A 15,861-nucleotide genomic window follows, 5' to 3' on the forward strand; every position below is an offset into this window, starting at 1 on the left:
TATGTTGCGGGTAGGAAGACGGAACATAGTGTTTGTGATAGCTAGGCCATTGGTGGCACAGGTTTTTAGCAGAAGAAGACCATTGCTATTGCACTTTCCTATACCATGTTTTCCAATAATGCCATTCCAGACCTGGTGTTCACAACCAACACGGGCATTGAAATCGCCAAGAATGAATAACTTCTCCGATTTGGGGATGGAAGCAATAAGAGAGTCTAGTTCTTCATAGAATTTTTCCTTTGCATCGGTATTGTTGGTCATGGTGGGGGCATAAGCACTAATCAAAGTGGCATTGTTTTTGCCCAGAGGAAGCTGCATTGACATTAGACGGTCGTTTACCCCATTGGGTATCTTAGTTAGTTTCTTCACATGTAGAGACTTGATGGCAAATCCAACACCAGACTCTCGGCGTTCGTTTATGATGCGGCCACTCCAAAAGAAGGTGTAGCCACCTCCTACTTCAGACAGATGTCCTGAATCAGCAAAGCGAGTTTCACTTAGGGCAGCAATGTCGATGTTGTAGCGGGCTAGTTCTCTGGCCACGAGAGCAGTTCTGCGAGCAGGTCTGTTGGAGTTTGGGTTATCGAGCAGTGTTCTGACATTCCATGAAGCGATTTTGAGACTATAGAATTTTCTTTTGTTTTTTTGACCGCGTGAAGGGATCCCCACCAGCTGCGGCAGGCTGGCCAGGGTACGATGGAGCAGGCTATTTTTAGGGCACCTTTTCTAGCCCTGTCCTCAGACTACGGAGGCGAGCAGAGCATTCCTAGATAGGGCTGCTCGGTCGCTCAGGGGGCTGCCGGATTCCACTGCTGCTTGGATTCAGTGGAGAACGACCATATGGCCTGAGCCGCCTGTGTGTGGGATCATGGCTACAGCTTGGGTGTATCCGCACCATCTGGTTCGCCGTTCCTCCATCGCCACAGGGCTTCTTGATCCAGGATCATGACTTGCGCGTGATTTTGTTTTGAGGGAGGGCTGCGCGGGACTCCAACCTCATTCTCTTGTCTCAGGTTTCAGGGTCCAATGGCAAGACATGGTCAAGATGATTGGGTGAAGCATGAGATGCAGCAGGATGACCATAACGTCTACGTGTCACGTCATGCTCTTGGGCACGTCCTGCAACTGTGATACTGGATGGTGCCTTCCTGCCCGTTGAGCTATATCCAGTGATGAGCTTCTTCCGCACAGTCTGCCACACATCCAGGTTTGAATAAGGTGACAAGCCGGTGTGGTGTTATTTGACCCATAGCTGGGGCCCTGACAGGTGCTACTGCTACGGGCCAAAGCAGACCTGGGAGTAATGGAAAACTGAGGGGTAACTCCATATTCCCCATAACTCCAGAGTTCCCACACTGGAGCCTTTCCCACCGGTTGCAGTTTTAACGTCATGCCCAGGCATCCACAATTATTATGTAAATATATAGCAAAACAAGGAGATGTCCGCTATCCTGTTTTGCATCGTAGCTGCTGTAAGATCAAAATACGGAGTCAGCAAAATGTGCATGTAAGGTACAGTCAATGGAAAGAGAAAACGAGGCAGATCACTAAAACAATGGCATGACAACATTCAAGCATGGACCGAACTCAGCTTGGCGATGCTGGGTTACAAATACGCAGACCATATTATGTCAGCATTAGCGCCGTTTCTATAAAATTCTTGTTTCTGTTATCACTATCCATGTGTAAGTTAACATTCTTTCAACATAAATAGCAGCCGCGATAGCTTCCATGCGGTTTCTAACAGTCTTCACTGGAATGTACGAGTTTGATTTCAACTGAACATTGAAAAGCTTGGATGTTCATCAGATTTATTATCTTTTCTAGCTGCAGTAAAACAGAGACATACAAGTTGTTTAGTTGCTTCCCTGAGGTATTGCGCACCATGAAAATATGCATCCTCAGAGCAAATAACATTAAAGTAAAATAGGTTAAGTTATATACTGTAGTACCATTGAAGACAAGAGAAAAAAAGTGCTCTTTAATTGCAATTAAAGAGCACATCGCCTCTTGTGAAACGTGCACTGACAATGTCTCAATCAACCAATTTAAAATCATCTCTCGAGGCAGATCTGAATTTCAAACTAAGATCATGGAAGCCTAAGCATCAAACGTAATAATCCGTCTCTCAACCGGCAGTTATTCGCCTGTGGCTCATTGTTCCTTTTGTGTGTGTTCTAATTGTTTGTCAAATGCCTGTAGTTTCTACCTCATGTAATCTGTTTCCCACCGTATTATATAATTTACTCGTAATCATTCCTGTATCACTTCTTCAGTTTGTGCTTTTGGGTCTGGAATGTCGTTAGTATACAGTTGCAGTTATAGTGCAAAATCAAATTTACCTTACAATTTTCTTTTTATGTAGATTGCAGATATGTAATTCCTGATGAGGACACACGCACGTGTCGAAAACGTTAGAGTTTATTTTTAATTATGTTATATTTGTGTATGTAATACATAATGTTAAACCCACTAAAATTACTTTGTTTTATTTTTCTATGATATTAGGTCCTACGAGACCACATATAGTTTGTAACATAGCTCCGTCAATGTACTTGTACATCTCTGTCAATAACTGTGATAGGTGCGTGGCAAGAATAAGGACATTCTTCTGAAGCGGTCGCACAAAAAATGTTTGAGAGCCACTGCTGTAGCTGTTTGACATACTTGTTATTCATCCTTACCTGGAGAAGATTGTAATACACGTGATTTTTTAGTTTGTACCTTACGTTAGGTACATTAATAAGTAGATACATGCCAACTAATATTTTTGAAAAGACCTTCCATGTGAGCTGACAAACTTAAAAATTCAAAAAGGCGAAACTATGCAAGATGATGATTATGGAATACTAAAATGGTATCAACTGGGATAATATAATTAATGTATATATGGCTGGAACTGTGAGCTCAAATTTCCCCAAAAGATGCTACACTTGCATTGGCAGGCGTTTCGAAAACTAAACTGTTTTGTTCATCACTGCTACAAAGCGAATCAATTTTGTATAAGATTTGAAATACAAGCTTATCAGTCCCGTATACATGGTGCAATACAAACCTCCCTGTGACTAGGTACTGCCCATCGGGAGAAAACCTTGCACATTCGACATGGGACTTCTGTCCCAGCTTGATGGTTTTGCTGATTTGTGTTGGAAATGTTTCCTCTTCTTCTCCCCTCACTGTGGCTGCTTTCCCTTTGAACAGATCAATTGTTGTACCAGGGGGGAGAAGGCCTTGATGTTGCTGCCACTTCAGTGCTTGTCCCAACAGTGCCATCAAACGGGATGGTGGAACTACACTGACCTGGAGAGGAAATTTGATGCTTCGTTAGTTCACAGTATGCTGGAAGCAACATCATGGTACCGTACGATACACTTCTTTGATGCACAAAGCTGAAACAGATAACCGACTGTTTAACTTGCAAACAAAATTATGCAACATTGTACCATGCGAAAAATTGGGTTAAAACTATATAATAGCATGGTTTATTTAATAAATAGAGCATTTTTTCCTCACTTCTTTTGCCAGTGCATGTGCAATGTGGGCTCTCCTTTTTTCCTTCGTGGATCCATCGGGGTAAGCTTCTCGAGGATCAAAGTAAGATCGGGCTAGCAGATTCTCCAGATGGACGTACCGGTCCGCCTGGGCATGCTTCAGCGCTGTCATTGGATCCGTCTGACGTAGCAATGACCGTGCTGCTCCCAACTCTCTCAATTCAATTAGTTCCAGAACGATTTGCTCATATAGATCAACAAGAGTCTTGTCAGGAAGTTTCAGAGACTGGATGGCCTGCAAATAATCAAATGAAAAACATTGCAAAAAAAAACGTTACAGTCAATTTATAAACAGACAGAAGAACGTGATTTTCAACCAGGCTACATTACCTGCCAACAAAATAGTGGAGGTCTAGTGTGTAATACAGGTAGCACATTTGTACAGTGTCGTCGTTTTAAAATTTTACAATTGGATTCTATAGTCAATGATAAATCCAAATTTGAACATATTTCAGATAGCGACAAATCACATCCCATCAATTCAAAATTAACTACGTACTACATTCGTAAGTATTTTAAAGACTTTGACAGACAATTAACGACGAAACTGATTCTATCGGATGGTAACCCCGATAAATATACGACTTGGCAACAGTGCACAAAGAAGGTAATCCTCTTCTGTCTACGATTTCCATGATAGGCTCTTCGGAATATGAACTACAAGGTAAAATCAGCCTATGTATGATTGTACGTGATTTTTCGTACAGAGTCTAGCTGGGGCAATGCCTGATAGTAGTGGCAGAAAGTCAATGGAAGTTGGAAGTAGGAAACTAATCATTATTCTCATGATGGTGTCAAGGACAGTGTCAAACAGTGGCAAGAAGATGTCAGGTGTCAAGCAAGAAGTGTCAAACAGTGGCATGTGACAGGTCCGCTTTTCCAGAATACAGCACAACCTGAGGCTACCGCCACTCAAACGCAGAAGCGCTATGCCATCTGCGTTTGAGTAGCGGTAGCCTCAGGTTGTGCTGTGAGAATTGAAGTCTTCGGCATACATGCATGGTGAAGCGAAGGTGGGAATGGAGTTAGCTTGCAGAGTGGGTGCAGTATCAAGTTGTTATTATTGATGTAGCTCTTCTAATAACAATTTTTCATTGACGCCATATTAGCAAGAGAAGGGTTACTGACAATTCTGCAACCCCACTTCACCATTGCACATGTTGTCCAGCCAACTCTAGATGGGTCTGCTACTATTCGGCTAGTCCAATTCGGCTAGTCCGATTCGGCTAGTTCCCTATTCGGCTAGTTCCCTATTCGGCTACAGTCCAATTTGGCTAGTCCGCTTCGGCCAGTCTGATTCGGCTAGTTCCCTATTCGGCTACAGTTTTGAATTGTATTATGTATTTTATTCCACAATATCGTTTCTTTTATAGGTGAAATTATCGAAGCTTTAGATGAGTGGGGTGTAGACCTAACCACTGAGATGTTAAATCATATTTATGACACCGGAAACATCCCTAGTGATATGGTACTTTCCATATTCATAACTTTACCAAAGAAAACCGTAGCAACAGAATGCTCAATGTTGTTTTGATGTAAAACACTTGTAAACTTCAAACGAACCCAGACAACAAAATGGCGGATTTTGCCGTCTGGGAAGGCACTCAAAGGTAAACAAAACACTGGATAAAATGCAAGCAGGCAAAAGAAACGATATTGTGGAATAAAATACAAAATTCTCTATAAACAGAAGAATCGGACATAATGTAAAAATTCAAACTGTGCTGTTGAAATTTCCGATTTTAGTTTTGGTTTGCATACAGACAGTGACGTAGGATACATGTCGATTTTATGTGAGCAAACATTTCAATTTAATAGTTCAAATATTTTGCGCTATATAAATTTCATTTCAATTTATTTTTCTTTGTTGGAATGCAAAAGAAACGATATTGTGGAATAAAATACAATAAATATAAAATAAAATACATAATACACCATTCAAAACTGTAGCCGAATAGAGAACTAGCCGAATCGGACTGGCCGAATCGGACTGGCCGAATCAGACTAGCCGAATCAGACTGTAGCCGAATAGGGAACTGGTCGAATCGAACTAGCCGAATTGGACTAGCCGAATCGGATTAGCCGAAACGGGCCATTCCGAGTAGTCCATTTACTTTTTTCTTTTCCCAAAGCATTTGCCTGAGGGAAAAGGATTCTGATATGTGGGGTAAAAACGAGGCAGAAAAAGACTGAAAAAAACTGGTGGATAACTGGATAGTGGATATGCTAGAGATGAGGGAAACTATAGACAAACAGTGAAACTTGCAAGGGCAAATGGAGTAAGATGGTATCTAGGCATGTTTGAGAAAGTGAGAAAGCAAGGTTTCTTCGAAAGGCAATTGACATTAAAGGTGAATGGGAAGAGGAAACAGGGACATTAAAAAAAACATGGAAACAACATGTACAGAATGAGTTTAAGTCAAACTGAAGGGAGAAGATGCGATGCAGAATATGAGTGAAGACAATCAGTCAATCACTGTTAAACACTACCAGTGCTGACCGCGCGTATACACGCGGTCACCCCTGGACCGCACTGGTCATTTGAAAAATAGATAAATCTGGTCTCTTTGTTTGCCAAACTGCATGAGTCTGACTGTTTTAGAAAGAGGAAGACTTGTATTGTCTAAAAGTTGAAAGAAATTACTAGGTTTGTATTTAAATTTTTTGTGCAACTATCAATTATTTACAAAAAACTGTCATTTTTTGTGTAAAGTGAGGTATATCCAGTTCTTTCTTCGCAAAATGCGTCAATATCTCCGTGACAACCTTTGTGCGACAAGTGTAGTACTTGCCTGACATCTACCGGTGAAGTTTATCGCAGTTTGAAAAAATTTTTCCGATATCTAAACGGAAGCGTAAAAAAGTCAAAAAAACGCAGAATTTTTGTAGTTTGTCAGAAATTTTAGTAATTTAAGGCATTTTAAAAAGAAAATACACAAAATTTGTAAACATACTGTAAAAGACTGTTGAAAATGCAACAACTTTCATGTTTTGATTGTTTTTCTAGCAGTTATGGTTCTCAAAATACAGCAGTTCAAAATCAAAGCCTTTGCTCAAGCTAAATTCTAAAAATTTCATCAAAAAAAGCATGGCACTGAAAGGGCTAAGAAACTATCGGTCTGCTACTATTCGGAGAATATGATTAGGAGAAATCCTAATTCGAAGACGGCCTTTTTAGAGAAGCTTTTTTCGGAGATCTAAAATCTCAGAGCGGCATGATTATGTTTATTAAAAAGAATTAGCTTATAATATACTGTAGTAATCAAATAAAGTCTCAGCAACAAATATAAAGCAGTTGTCAAACGTTGTTTCGTAATTAACAACAATGGTTACGGTAATTAAATGAAGTCTTAACGAAAACATCTCAACTAAAGTTGCTAGATATTGCTCTAGCCTATATACAGTAAGATATCAGCTGATTTACATTTACCTCACCGAAACAATAACTTTCTCGTTTCCATGGGTAATATGGGAAGGTAAACACAAAAACCATCTACCCGAATGAACCCTAAAAATTCTCTAAATAAACAGAAGCCGTCGCTGGATTTACGAAATAAGCAAATCGGTTTTCTCCAAAAAAGGCTATCCCGAATTGGCATTTTTTTCAAATTGGCCTTTACAAATCGCATTATCCGAAACGGGCCATTATGAGAATCAATCGACTACCTCCACCAGTGGGGACAAAACCAAGTTTAGATCATGATAAAAGTAGAGATTGGCCAATGGCCATAGTTTATCTGTTTAAAACTAGTTCAAAATTTGAAGATGCATAAAATTAATTTAAACCAATTTGTAATCCATTCACCATGCAAATTTAAGGTAAAATTTAAATTTAATTAAAAAGCTTGACCTACAGTAAAACGAAATTATATACAGGTTTATCAAGTAAAAAAACTCAACATAATTATACCTCATGGAAATATAGTGTTATGGGCAATTCCACGTTAAATGTACTCCAGTGGTAAAAAAATAAAAATAAAAAAATAGAACACTGAAAGGTTTTAACTTGTAGTGGACACCTTGAACTTTCATAAAAAAAAGTTTTTACAAGTATTAACCTTGGGAAATATGTGTTTTTGGTGCATCTACTGAGGTACCTTGAAGAAACAAAAAAAGTTTATATTATAAGTAAATTTTCAAGTAACCCCCAATTGGCATAGAACAACATATATTGGTGATCTGATTAGTTTTCTGAACAAAATTACTGTTCTTCTAAAGATTAACATTATGTGAAGTCACGTAAAAATAGTTTTATGGTTTGCTTTTGACAATTTAAAGCAGACCGGAGGACAATGTCCCGTTAGTCACATATTTTCACAAAACATTTTTTCTTACCAAATTGTCTAATCCCTCAAATGCCATACTCCAGGTTAATTAAAGACTCCAACAGTACTGTACAGACATCTTTCACAATTTAAAAAAAATTAACTGTCTATCTATATTTTAGTAAAAAACGTTTTGTCCCGTTAATCACGCTGTCCGGTTAGTCACAAAATCTTATGCAATAAGAAAGTATCTATTTTAATACAATTTGGGTATATATTTATATGATGTTGAAAGACACTTTTATTTCATGACAATGTTGATGTTTTATCTCATTTTTTGTATGGTTATGAAGCATAGGGCTCTTACCTACTGTATATGGAATTTAGCGGGTGCTGGTCCAATGGTACCGGTAGCAAATTGGTAATTGGTACTACCAATTCTTTTTTTGATTTAAGGAAGATATGTAATATGAAATGCAAGTTATGGTTCATGCTAGTCCTTTAACAAAACAAAAACGAATGTATACATAGCTTGTTTATACAGTTAATACTAAATTACTTGTATAATGTATATACATATTGAATTATAATTGCTCTGGCTGTCCAAGTGGCAAACAGACACACTATTTCATCCTCTAATGCTTCCTCAAGTCTACCACATGCTCATAAAGAGAGGCATTGTGGGTAGCATTTTAAATAGATACTACCAACAATACACCTTTTAAGGGCTTGGGGAGTGTGCTAGATAATTAATCATGCACTGGTAGAGCTTGAAAGTAGACAACCACAACAATCTTTTGTATGATTATTATCAATAAACTACAAGTTTGGTATGTTGTGGTGAAAAATTGTTTTTTAGATATTGTCTTTTCAGTGACACTAAAAACTATTCAAAAAGCCTGATCTGTTGTTAATGATAAATAATTTGTGATTATTTTTTATTTGTATCAGACAAGGTTGTCCATATTAAAACCAAAACACAAAAAAGACAAGACGTAAGGAGTCAGTTAGATGACATGTGCAACAAATCATTGTAGTGCTTAAAAAATGTCGTTTTATAGAAAGCGTCTGAGGACATTAATGCTATGATAAGAGAATTGAGAGATTTGTAACAACGTTGCACAAAGGCATAAACTGTTTTCCGCAATAGAGCATCAAAAGTTATAACATTTGCATTAACTTGACATTCACGTGCACTAGTAAAGCGAGGCATATTGTGTAGAATACAAAATGAGTCATTATAGGCAATTCTAATCCGATTGATCGTAGAACAGCGATAATTGTGCCAAAGTTGACAAGCATAAAAAGATGTACAGTAAGAGCGAAACAACACATTTACTCTTCGTGAACATTTGCTATATTTATTTTTTAATTTGTTTACAGTACAATAAAAAGATTTAACTTGTCGCAGTATGTCCTTGTCATCTGATAATGAGGACGTGATATACAAACCTAAATACTTAATATTTTCAACAAACTCGATCGGTTCTTGGTCAACAATAATCTTTGGGGAAGCAGACAGATCGAAATGTTTGGGCTTAAATAACACCACAAAGGATTTTCTACAGTTAACTTAAATGTAATGTCATGTGGCTGAGCAAAGTCTTGGCAGATTTCAATCAATTTACGTAAACCAACAAGGCTGGGACAAAAGCAGCAAATGTCATCAGCAAACATAATGTGATTTACCAATGCATTCCCTACATAGCAACCTACTTTAGACATGTTAAGCTTTTTGGATAGATCATCAACATAAAGGGCAAAGAGGTATGGACTCAAAACCGCACCCTGCCTCACCCCATTTGAAACATGAAAAGACTGAGAGAGGTGGCCACCCCATTTTACATGCATAGTTTGATGACTGTACCAATACAGTAACAAACGGACAAATTGCATAGGCACTCTTCTTTCAATCATTTTTTTAAACAAAGTGTGATGATTAATTTTATCAAAAGCTTCAGAGGCATCTAAAAACATGGAAGAGACAGGAGCAGTAATAAAGATGGCCAAATCTGCTGCTGAAAGAAAAAGGAAACAGATTCAAAAAATGAAAGAAAAGGGAACCTATGAAAATTACTTGAAGCAACAGAAAGAAAACACGAAAGAGTTTAGGGCAAAACAACATGAAGTTATACAAAAAATGTCAAGCATTGAAAAAAATAAGGTTGTTGAAGCAAAAAGAATGTATGAGCGACATAGAAAATCGCTATACCGAGAAGCACAGAAGAAGATTTCTGACTCAGCTGCTCCTTCTTCCTCCCAAACTGTTACAGTGTCTCCCTCAGACTCTGCTTTCAAGAGCAGATCAAGCTACGGTAAAGCTGTAACACGTGCGAAAAGAAATCTACCATATAGCCCAAGCAAAAGGCGTGCAGTTGTTTGAAAACTTGCCTGGGAAGAAGTGACCAAAAAACCTTTGCAGTCAAAATAACCAACCCAAAGAAGAGAAAACTAACAGAAATAGACAAAATGAATATAAGTAATTTCTATCAGCGTGATGACATCTCAAGACAATCACCAGAAGTGAAAGACTGCAATGTTGCAATTAATGGGGAAAAAGTATTTAAGAGAAAAAAAGAGAAATCATTTATATTGTACATTATTTCATTGAAGTAGCTTAGCAGTGGTGCCTCAAAGTACTGGCACCCATTGAAATGTTTCTGTGATTCACCTGGGGTGCAAGACTCCTTTTAGTTTTACAAAATTGTTACTCAGTCCACTGATTAATACAAGAAAACAACAAAAAAATAATGAAAATAACATGGATGTCCCGTTAGTCACAAAGGCTATGTCCCGTTAGTCACAATGACACACTTCATTTATGATGTAACTACTAACATACACTTTAAGATATTTCCAAACTAAACCATGCTGACATTTCCTTGATATTTACACTACGCAATACTGGCATTTCAATAGAATTCATGCTGTCAAGACAATGAGCAGACTTTTGAATTTGCATTCACAGCACCAATTTTTAAGATTTGTCCCTTGTCCCGTTACTCACAGCAAATTTTTAGATTTTTGAAAAAAGTAAAAAGTTCATGACTTTCTCAAATAGTGCAAAGTTTAGGTCCAAGTCACTGATAACTAATCTCATAGGTTTCATGTTTTTACATCATCTCATATTTCTTAATTACATCCAAAAGCAGTCAAAATGTCCCGTTAGTCACATTTGGAATTGCCCTTATGTGTAATACCCATTACTAACAAAGCAACACTGAGAAGGTCTCAGCAAAGTGCAGTCTATTTGAAACAAGAAAAATGAGCTTTCGGTCAATAAAGATAATTACAATATTAGCATTGTAAGAACTGTCACCTGCAACACAGTATCCCAATGCCCATTGTTTATATCCGATATGAAACCATCCACACTGTCCACTGTGTTCAATGAAATTGTAGATTCTTCCTAAAAGAATAGTCATTCAAACATTAAACAAATAAACAACGAACATTCATAAAATAGTTCAATTTCTTATGATTTGTCATGCATAAAGTATCCCATTGTAGCAAGCAAACACTTCATCAAAAAACATTAAAAATGGGTAGAAGAAAGGTCATACTACACCTGCATAGTGGCTAGCGTCCTGTGCAGGTTGTTCTCTTTCAAGTACTGCTCAATCAACCGTATGACATCAGCAGATTCAATTTCAAGAGTCATTATGTGTCAGTTACACTCTAAGTATAATACAGTGGCAAATTGATACTGCAAAAGTTTTAAAAGACCTAGAAATTTGACTTAAAAGCATACAGTGTGATGTAATGTGTGCAACTGTGCATTGAACACAGCAATTATTAAGATACATTGAACATCTGTCACACGTACAATCGTACATTCAAATTTGGACTTTGACCTCCATGGGGAAGACAAAAGCATTGCATTCAAAATAAAACTACTTTTGGGCTATTTTAATACGCACAACATGGCTTCCTATTATGAACCTGAACACCACTTCTCATTCGTATAACAACATAAATTTTATGTCAAAGTACAGTATTGATGAATAATGTCTGAAGAAAGCAACGTTTCATCAAAACTTCACATAAACATGATTGCAGTTTTAAAATATGTTACTTTTCTTACCATCCAGATCTTATAATTGGCAGCTAAAGATTGGTCTAAATCAGTGGTTCTAGACCTTTTTACTCTTACAGCACCTTATAGAAGACAAAAATATTTTGTGGTACCCTATAGCAGACCAATGATCTTACGCTTTGTATGCAGTAAGTTGTTGAAACAAAGTTTAAATCAAAACTTTCAAAAATGGTACTCAAAGCTTCTCTGCTTGACTACCAGCTTTGATGCAGCATGGCGAAAAGTAGGCAAGTTTACTTGTTGTGAATGTTGTGTGTGCCCTTGGAAAATACAATTAATAATAACACCTTTAGAAATCAACATGCGCTACTATAATAATAGTAAAAGTTCAATTTTACTTGGAGATCGAATGCATTTTGACAAAAACAAAGTAAAGTTTATTTATTTTGAAGTCAGCGTGAAACTTGATATACCCTCTTCCCACAGCAGGCAAATGGGTAAAATCCTTTCCATGCACAACATTCACCTATGTACTGAAATACACTCGATGACAATCAGCACAACTTGTACAGACATTGACATCACAAAGCCAGAACAGAAGAATGCCACATTCAAAATTTATAACCAGGAAATTTCATATATTGTGACAAAAAAGAAGTGCCCTTAAATTAGTGATTTTCAACCGGTGTTCTGGGGAACATTAGTGATCTGTGAAAAATCATCGGGTGTTCTGCAATTAAATGTATTAGGTAAAAATCCAAATCGAAAACCAAAATCACAAAAGTTTTGTGTGTGTCTTTCTGCAATTCCTGACCGAATAATAACTTTGTGCTCATCGAAACAGGCTCAGATATCATACTGAGAACATGTGAAAAAATTGTGGCTGTGTTGTTCATTGCATCATTATAACAATTCATTTGGAGTTCTGCAAATTTTTTTCAAATTCAATGCATAAAGTGTTTCGAGGCTCAATAGGTTGAAAAGCACTATGATGTGACAAAACAATCGCACATGAAAATATTGTAAGTAACAATGATCCCAGCTGACCATTTGACGACAGATAACACTGAATATGAGAAATAGCTTGCGGCACCCCAAGTATTGTAAACGACATCCTGGTTGGGAACTACTGGTTTAAATGAACAAAGCAATAAGAAAGCCAAACTTCACGTCCACACTCATGCATGACATTAAGCGTCTTTCCAAGGTAAAGTTACATGCTCTTTATCAATGACCTTTTAAGTATGATATCAGAATAAAGTTCTTGGTACTCGGCAATACAAGCAACATGTTTAAGCCCGGCATGACCCGTTTCGGCAAATCCAATGCGGAGAAGCCGATTCGAAAAAATCCAATTTCGGAGACAGCGTTTTTCACAGAAAACCAATTAGGAGAATTTGTAGGGATTACTTAGGTAGGCGGTTTTTGTGTTTACCTTTCCATACCCATGCAATAGATTAGGCAATTAACTTACCTATAACACTGGTCAACAAGAAAAATTTTACAAGACAAACTAACAATCATTTCCAAGTAATTCTGGTGCCCAAGTAAATAATTCAATACTAATACGCAGCCAGTGCTATGCTTAATCAAAATTAGTATTATTGTTTTTGGAAGCTTAAACTATATAAGGTAGCTTTCAAGTTGTTGCATTTTTGTTATTAGCATAGCTGGCAAGAGTGACTGCAACAAGTAGGCTGTGAGTATTAGGCCAAGTAGCTCAATGGATTGAGTGGATTGAACATCAAAACAAATTTTTGCTTCATATGCAAAGAGTAGGTAGTATGTACACATTTACTTTTTGATTCTGTAAAGGTGTCCACCAGCCACTAGCTTACTTATTTTAAGGAAGCAATTGCCAGATTTGCTACTGATATTTTGACCGTGGATCTTTGCATGCATGTGTTAAACCATTACGGCTTTGCTACCTTATCCTTTCAATGGTTATGTCACTGTATTTTATTTCCACAATATTGCTTCTTCTGCATTCCGACAAAGAAAAATAAATATATACATTATACAGTTAACAACTGCAAAAAAGTACCGTATGTTTAAATTGAAAGACAGACTATAATAACCCGGAATGGCCCGTTTCAGCTAGTCCGATTTGGCTAGTTCCCTATTCGGCTACAGTCCGATTCGGCTAGTTCCCTATTCGGCTACAGTTTTGAATTGTATTTTATTCCACAATATCGTTTCTTTTGCCTTCCGACAAAGAAAAATAAATTGAAATGAAATTTAGCACAAAATGTTTGAACTATTAAATTGAAATGTTTGCTCACATAAAATCGACATGTATCCTACGTCATCGTCTGCATGCAAACTTAGAATATATTAGAATCCTCAACTATTACAAAATTCTTAATCCAACGACACCTTCTGTTTATTTAGAGAATTTTGTATTTTATTCCACAATATCGTTTCTTTTATAGTTGAAATTATCGAAGCTTTAGATGAGTGGGGTTTAGACCTAACCACTGAGATCTTAAATCATATTTATGACACCGGAAACATCCCTAGTGACCACAAAAGGAATTTTTACATTAAAAATGATAACAGAGAGATGTATGTCCGATTCTTCTGTTTATTTAGAGAATTTTGTATTTTATTCCACATTATCGTTTCTTTTGCATTCTTGCATTTTATCCAGTGTTTACCTTTGAGTGCCTTTCCAGACGGCAAAATGCGTCATTTTTACATTGATTCAACGTCTGCAGACGTCTGTGCAACGTCTGACGTCTGTGCAAAATCTTACGTATTGTGCAACGTCTGCACTCTGCAGACGTTGAATAAATGTAAAAATGACGAATTTTGTTGTCTGGGTTTGTTCGAAATAAGTGTTTTACATCAAAACAACATTTTTCATGATTAACAATAGAGGTTAATGAGATAAAAGTCTCAGCGAAAACGTGTCAACGAAAAAAGATAGTTGCCAAATAGCGTTTGACATAAAGATGAAGTTAAAACCTAAGTGGCAGTTTAGAATAAACCTGGGTTTCGGTGTTACACGACCTGGAATCTGGGTTTTTTTTTCGCTGAGACTTTTCGGTCATTTGTCCAAAATTACTTGAAAAAATTCGGTCATTTTTTATTTATTTCGGTCATTTTTAGTCATTTTTGGTCATATATAGTTAATTGACTATATATTTTTTCCGACATTTTGACCAAATTGACTATATTTTTTTCGAACATTTTGCTAAAAAATCGGTCAATGACCAATAAATGACCGAAAAAAAAAACCAGCCTGGAATTCCTTTGGTAACTTTCTTCGTTAGACTCTCAGTTGATGTTACTTTATCATAGCAGAAAAAGACTGTAGCCGAATAGGGAACTAGCTGAATCGGACTAGCCGAATTGGACTAGCCGAATCGGACTAGCCGAATAGTAGCAGACCCATAATAACCTGTTGTCGCAAACAAAGCATTGACTTTATTTTGTGTTTGCTCATTTCCTACGGCAAAATGTATCGAATCGAATTCGATGTAGGGCTAAACAGTAAACAGGCCACTCTAGAAGGCCTTTAAGCCAGTTTATTTTTCCAAAACCCAAGCATTGCCTACCAGAGCTGCTTCCCGGCCACCAAGTTCTCGCACCCGACACCGACAGCCAAAACAAAAAATCCATTAAAACAAGTTTGTTTATAAAAATCTGTTAATTGATATTGTGTTTTTGCATTCACTCAAAGAACAACGCAAACAAGGATCTGAAACAAAATTGTAGTTATATTTAAATGCACTGCTTTCCATGTAGATGTAGACTAGAGGTAGTTCTTGAGTTTTTATAGGTCGACAGCAACGCTCATATTTTGCCTTGTTGGTGAAAAAATATTGTGAATGCAATTGAAGAGAAAAACATTTTGAATATCAACGGGATGTACAAATATTGGCTTGTGGTAGCCGGCCAAACATGGCCTACCAGCACGATAGTTTCGAAGACCATTTAAGATTTCATAAGTGTTTAGTTTTTTCTTGCTGAAACTATAGTTGAGACTTTATTGCTGACACTGTAC

At 37.2% G+C, this 15,861-nt stretch overlaps 1 protein-coding gene across 1 annotated transcript in view; it reads right to left on the minus strand.

Moving 5' to 3' along the window:
* The window catches only part of LOC145768569 (WD40 repeat-containing protein SMU1-like), a 46,399-nt gene extending 32,476 nt beyond the window's left edge, over nt 1-13,923 (minus strand). Inside the window, exons 1-4 of the mRNA XM_082580095.1 lie at nt 11,385-13,923; nt 11,136-11,225; nt 3,514-3,786; nt 3,056-3,300 (exon numbers count right to left, since the gene is read on the minus strand). Of these exons, the coding sequence (XP_082436221.1) occupies nt 3,056-3,300; nt 3,514-3,786; nt 11,136-11,225; nt 11,385-11,477 (701 nt within the window). The 5' untranslated portion in view covers nt 11,478-13,923. The remainder of the gene's footprint in view (nt 1-3,055; nt 3,301-3,513; nt 3,787-11,135; nt 11,226-11,384) is intronic.
* Between the last annotated feature and the right edge of the window lie 1,938 nt (nt 13,924-15,861).

Source organism: Aplidium turbinatum, chromosome 4 (assembly GCF_918807975.1).
Source record: "Aplidium turbinatum chromosome 4, kaAplTurb1.1, whole genome shotgun sequence".
Lineage (NCBI taxonomy): Eukaryota > Metazoa > Chordata > Ascidiacea > Aplousobranchia > Polyclinidae > Aplidium > Aplidium turbinatum.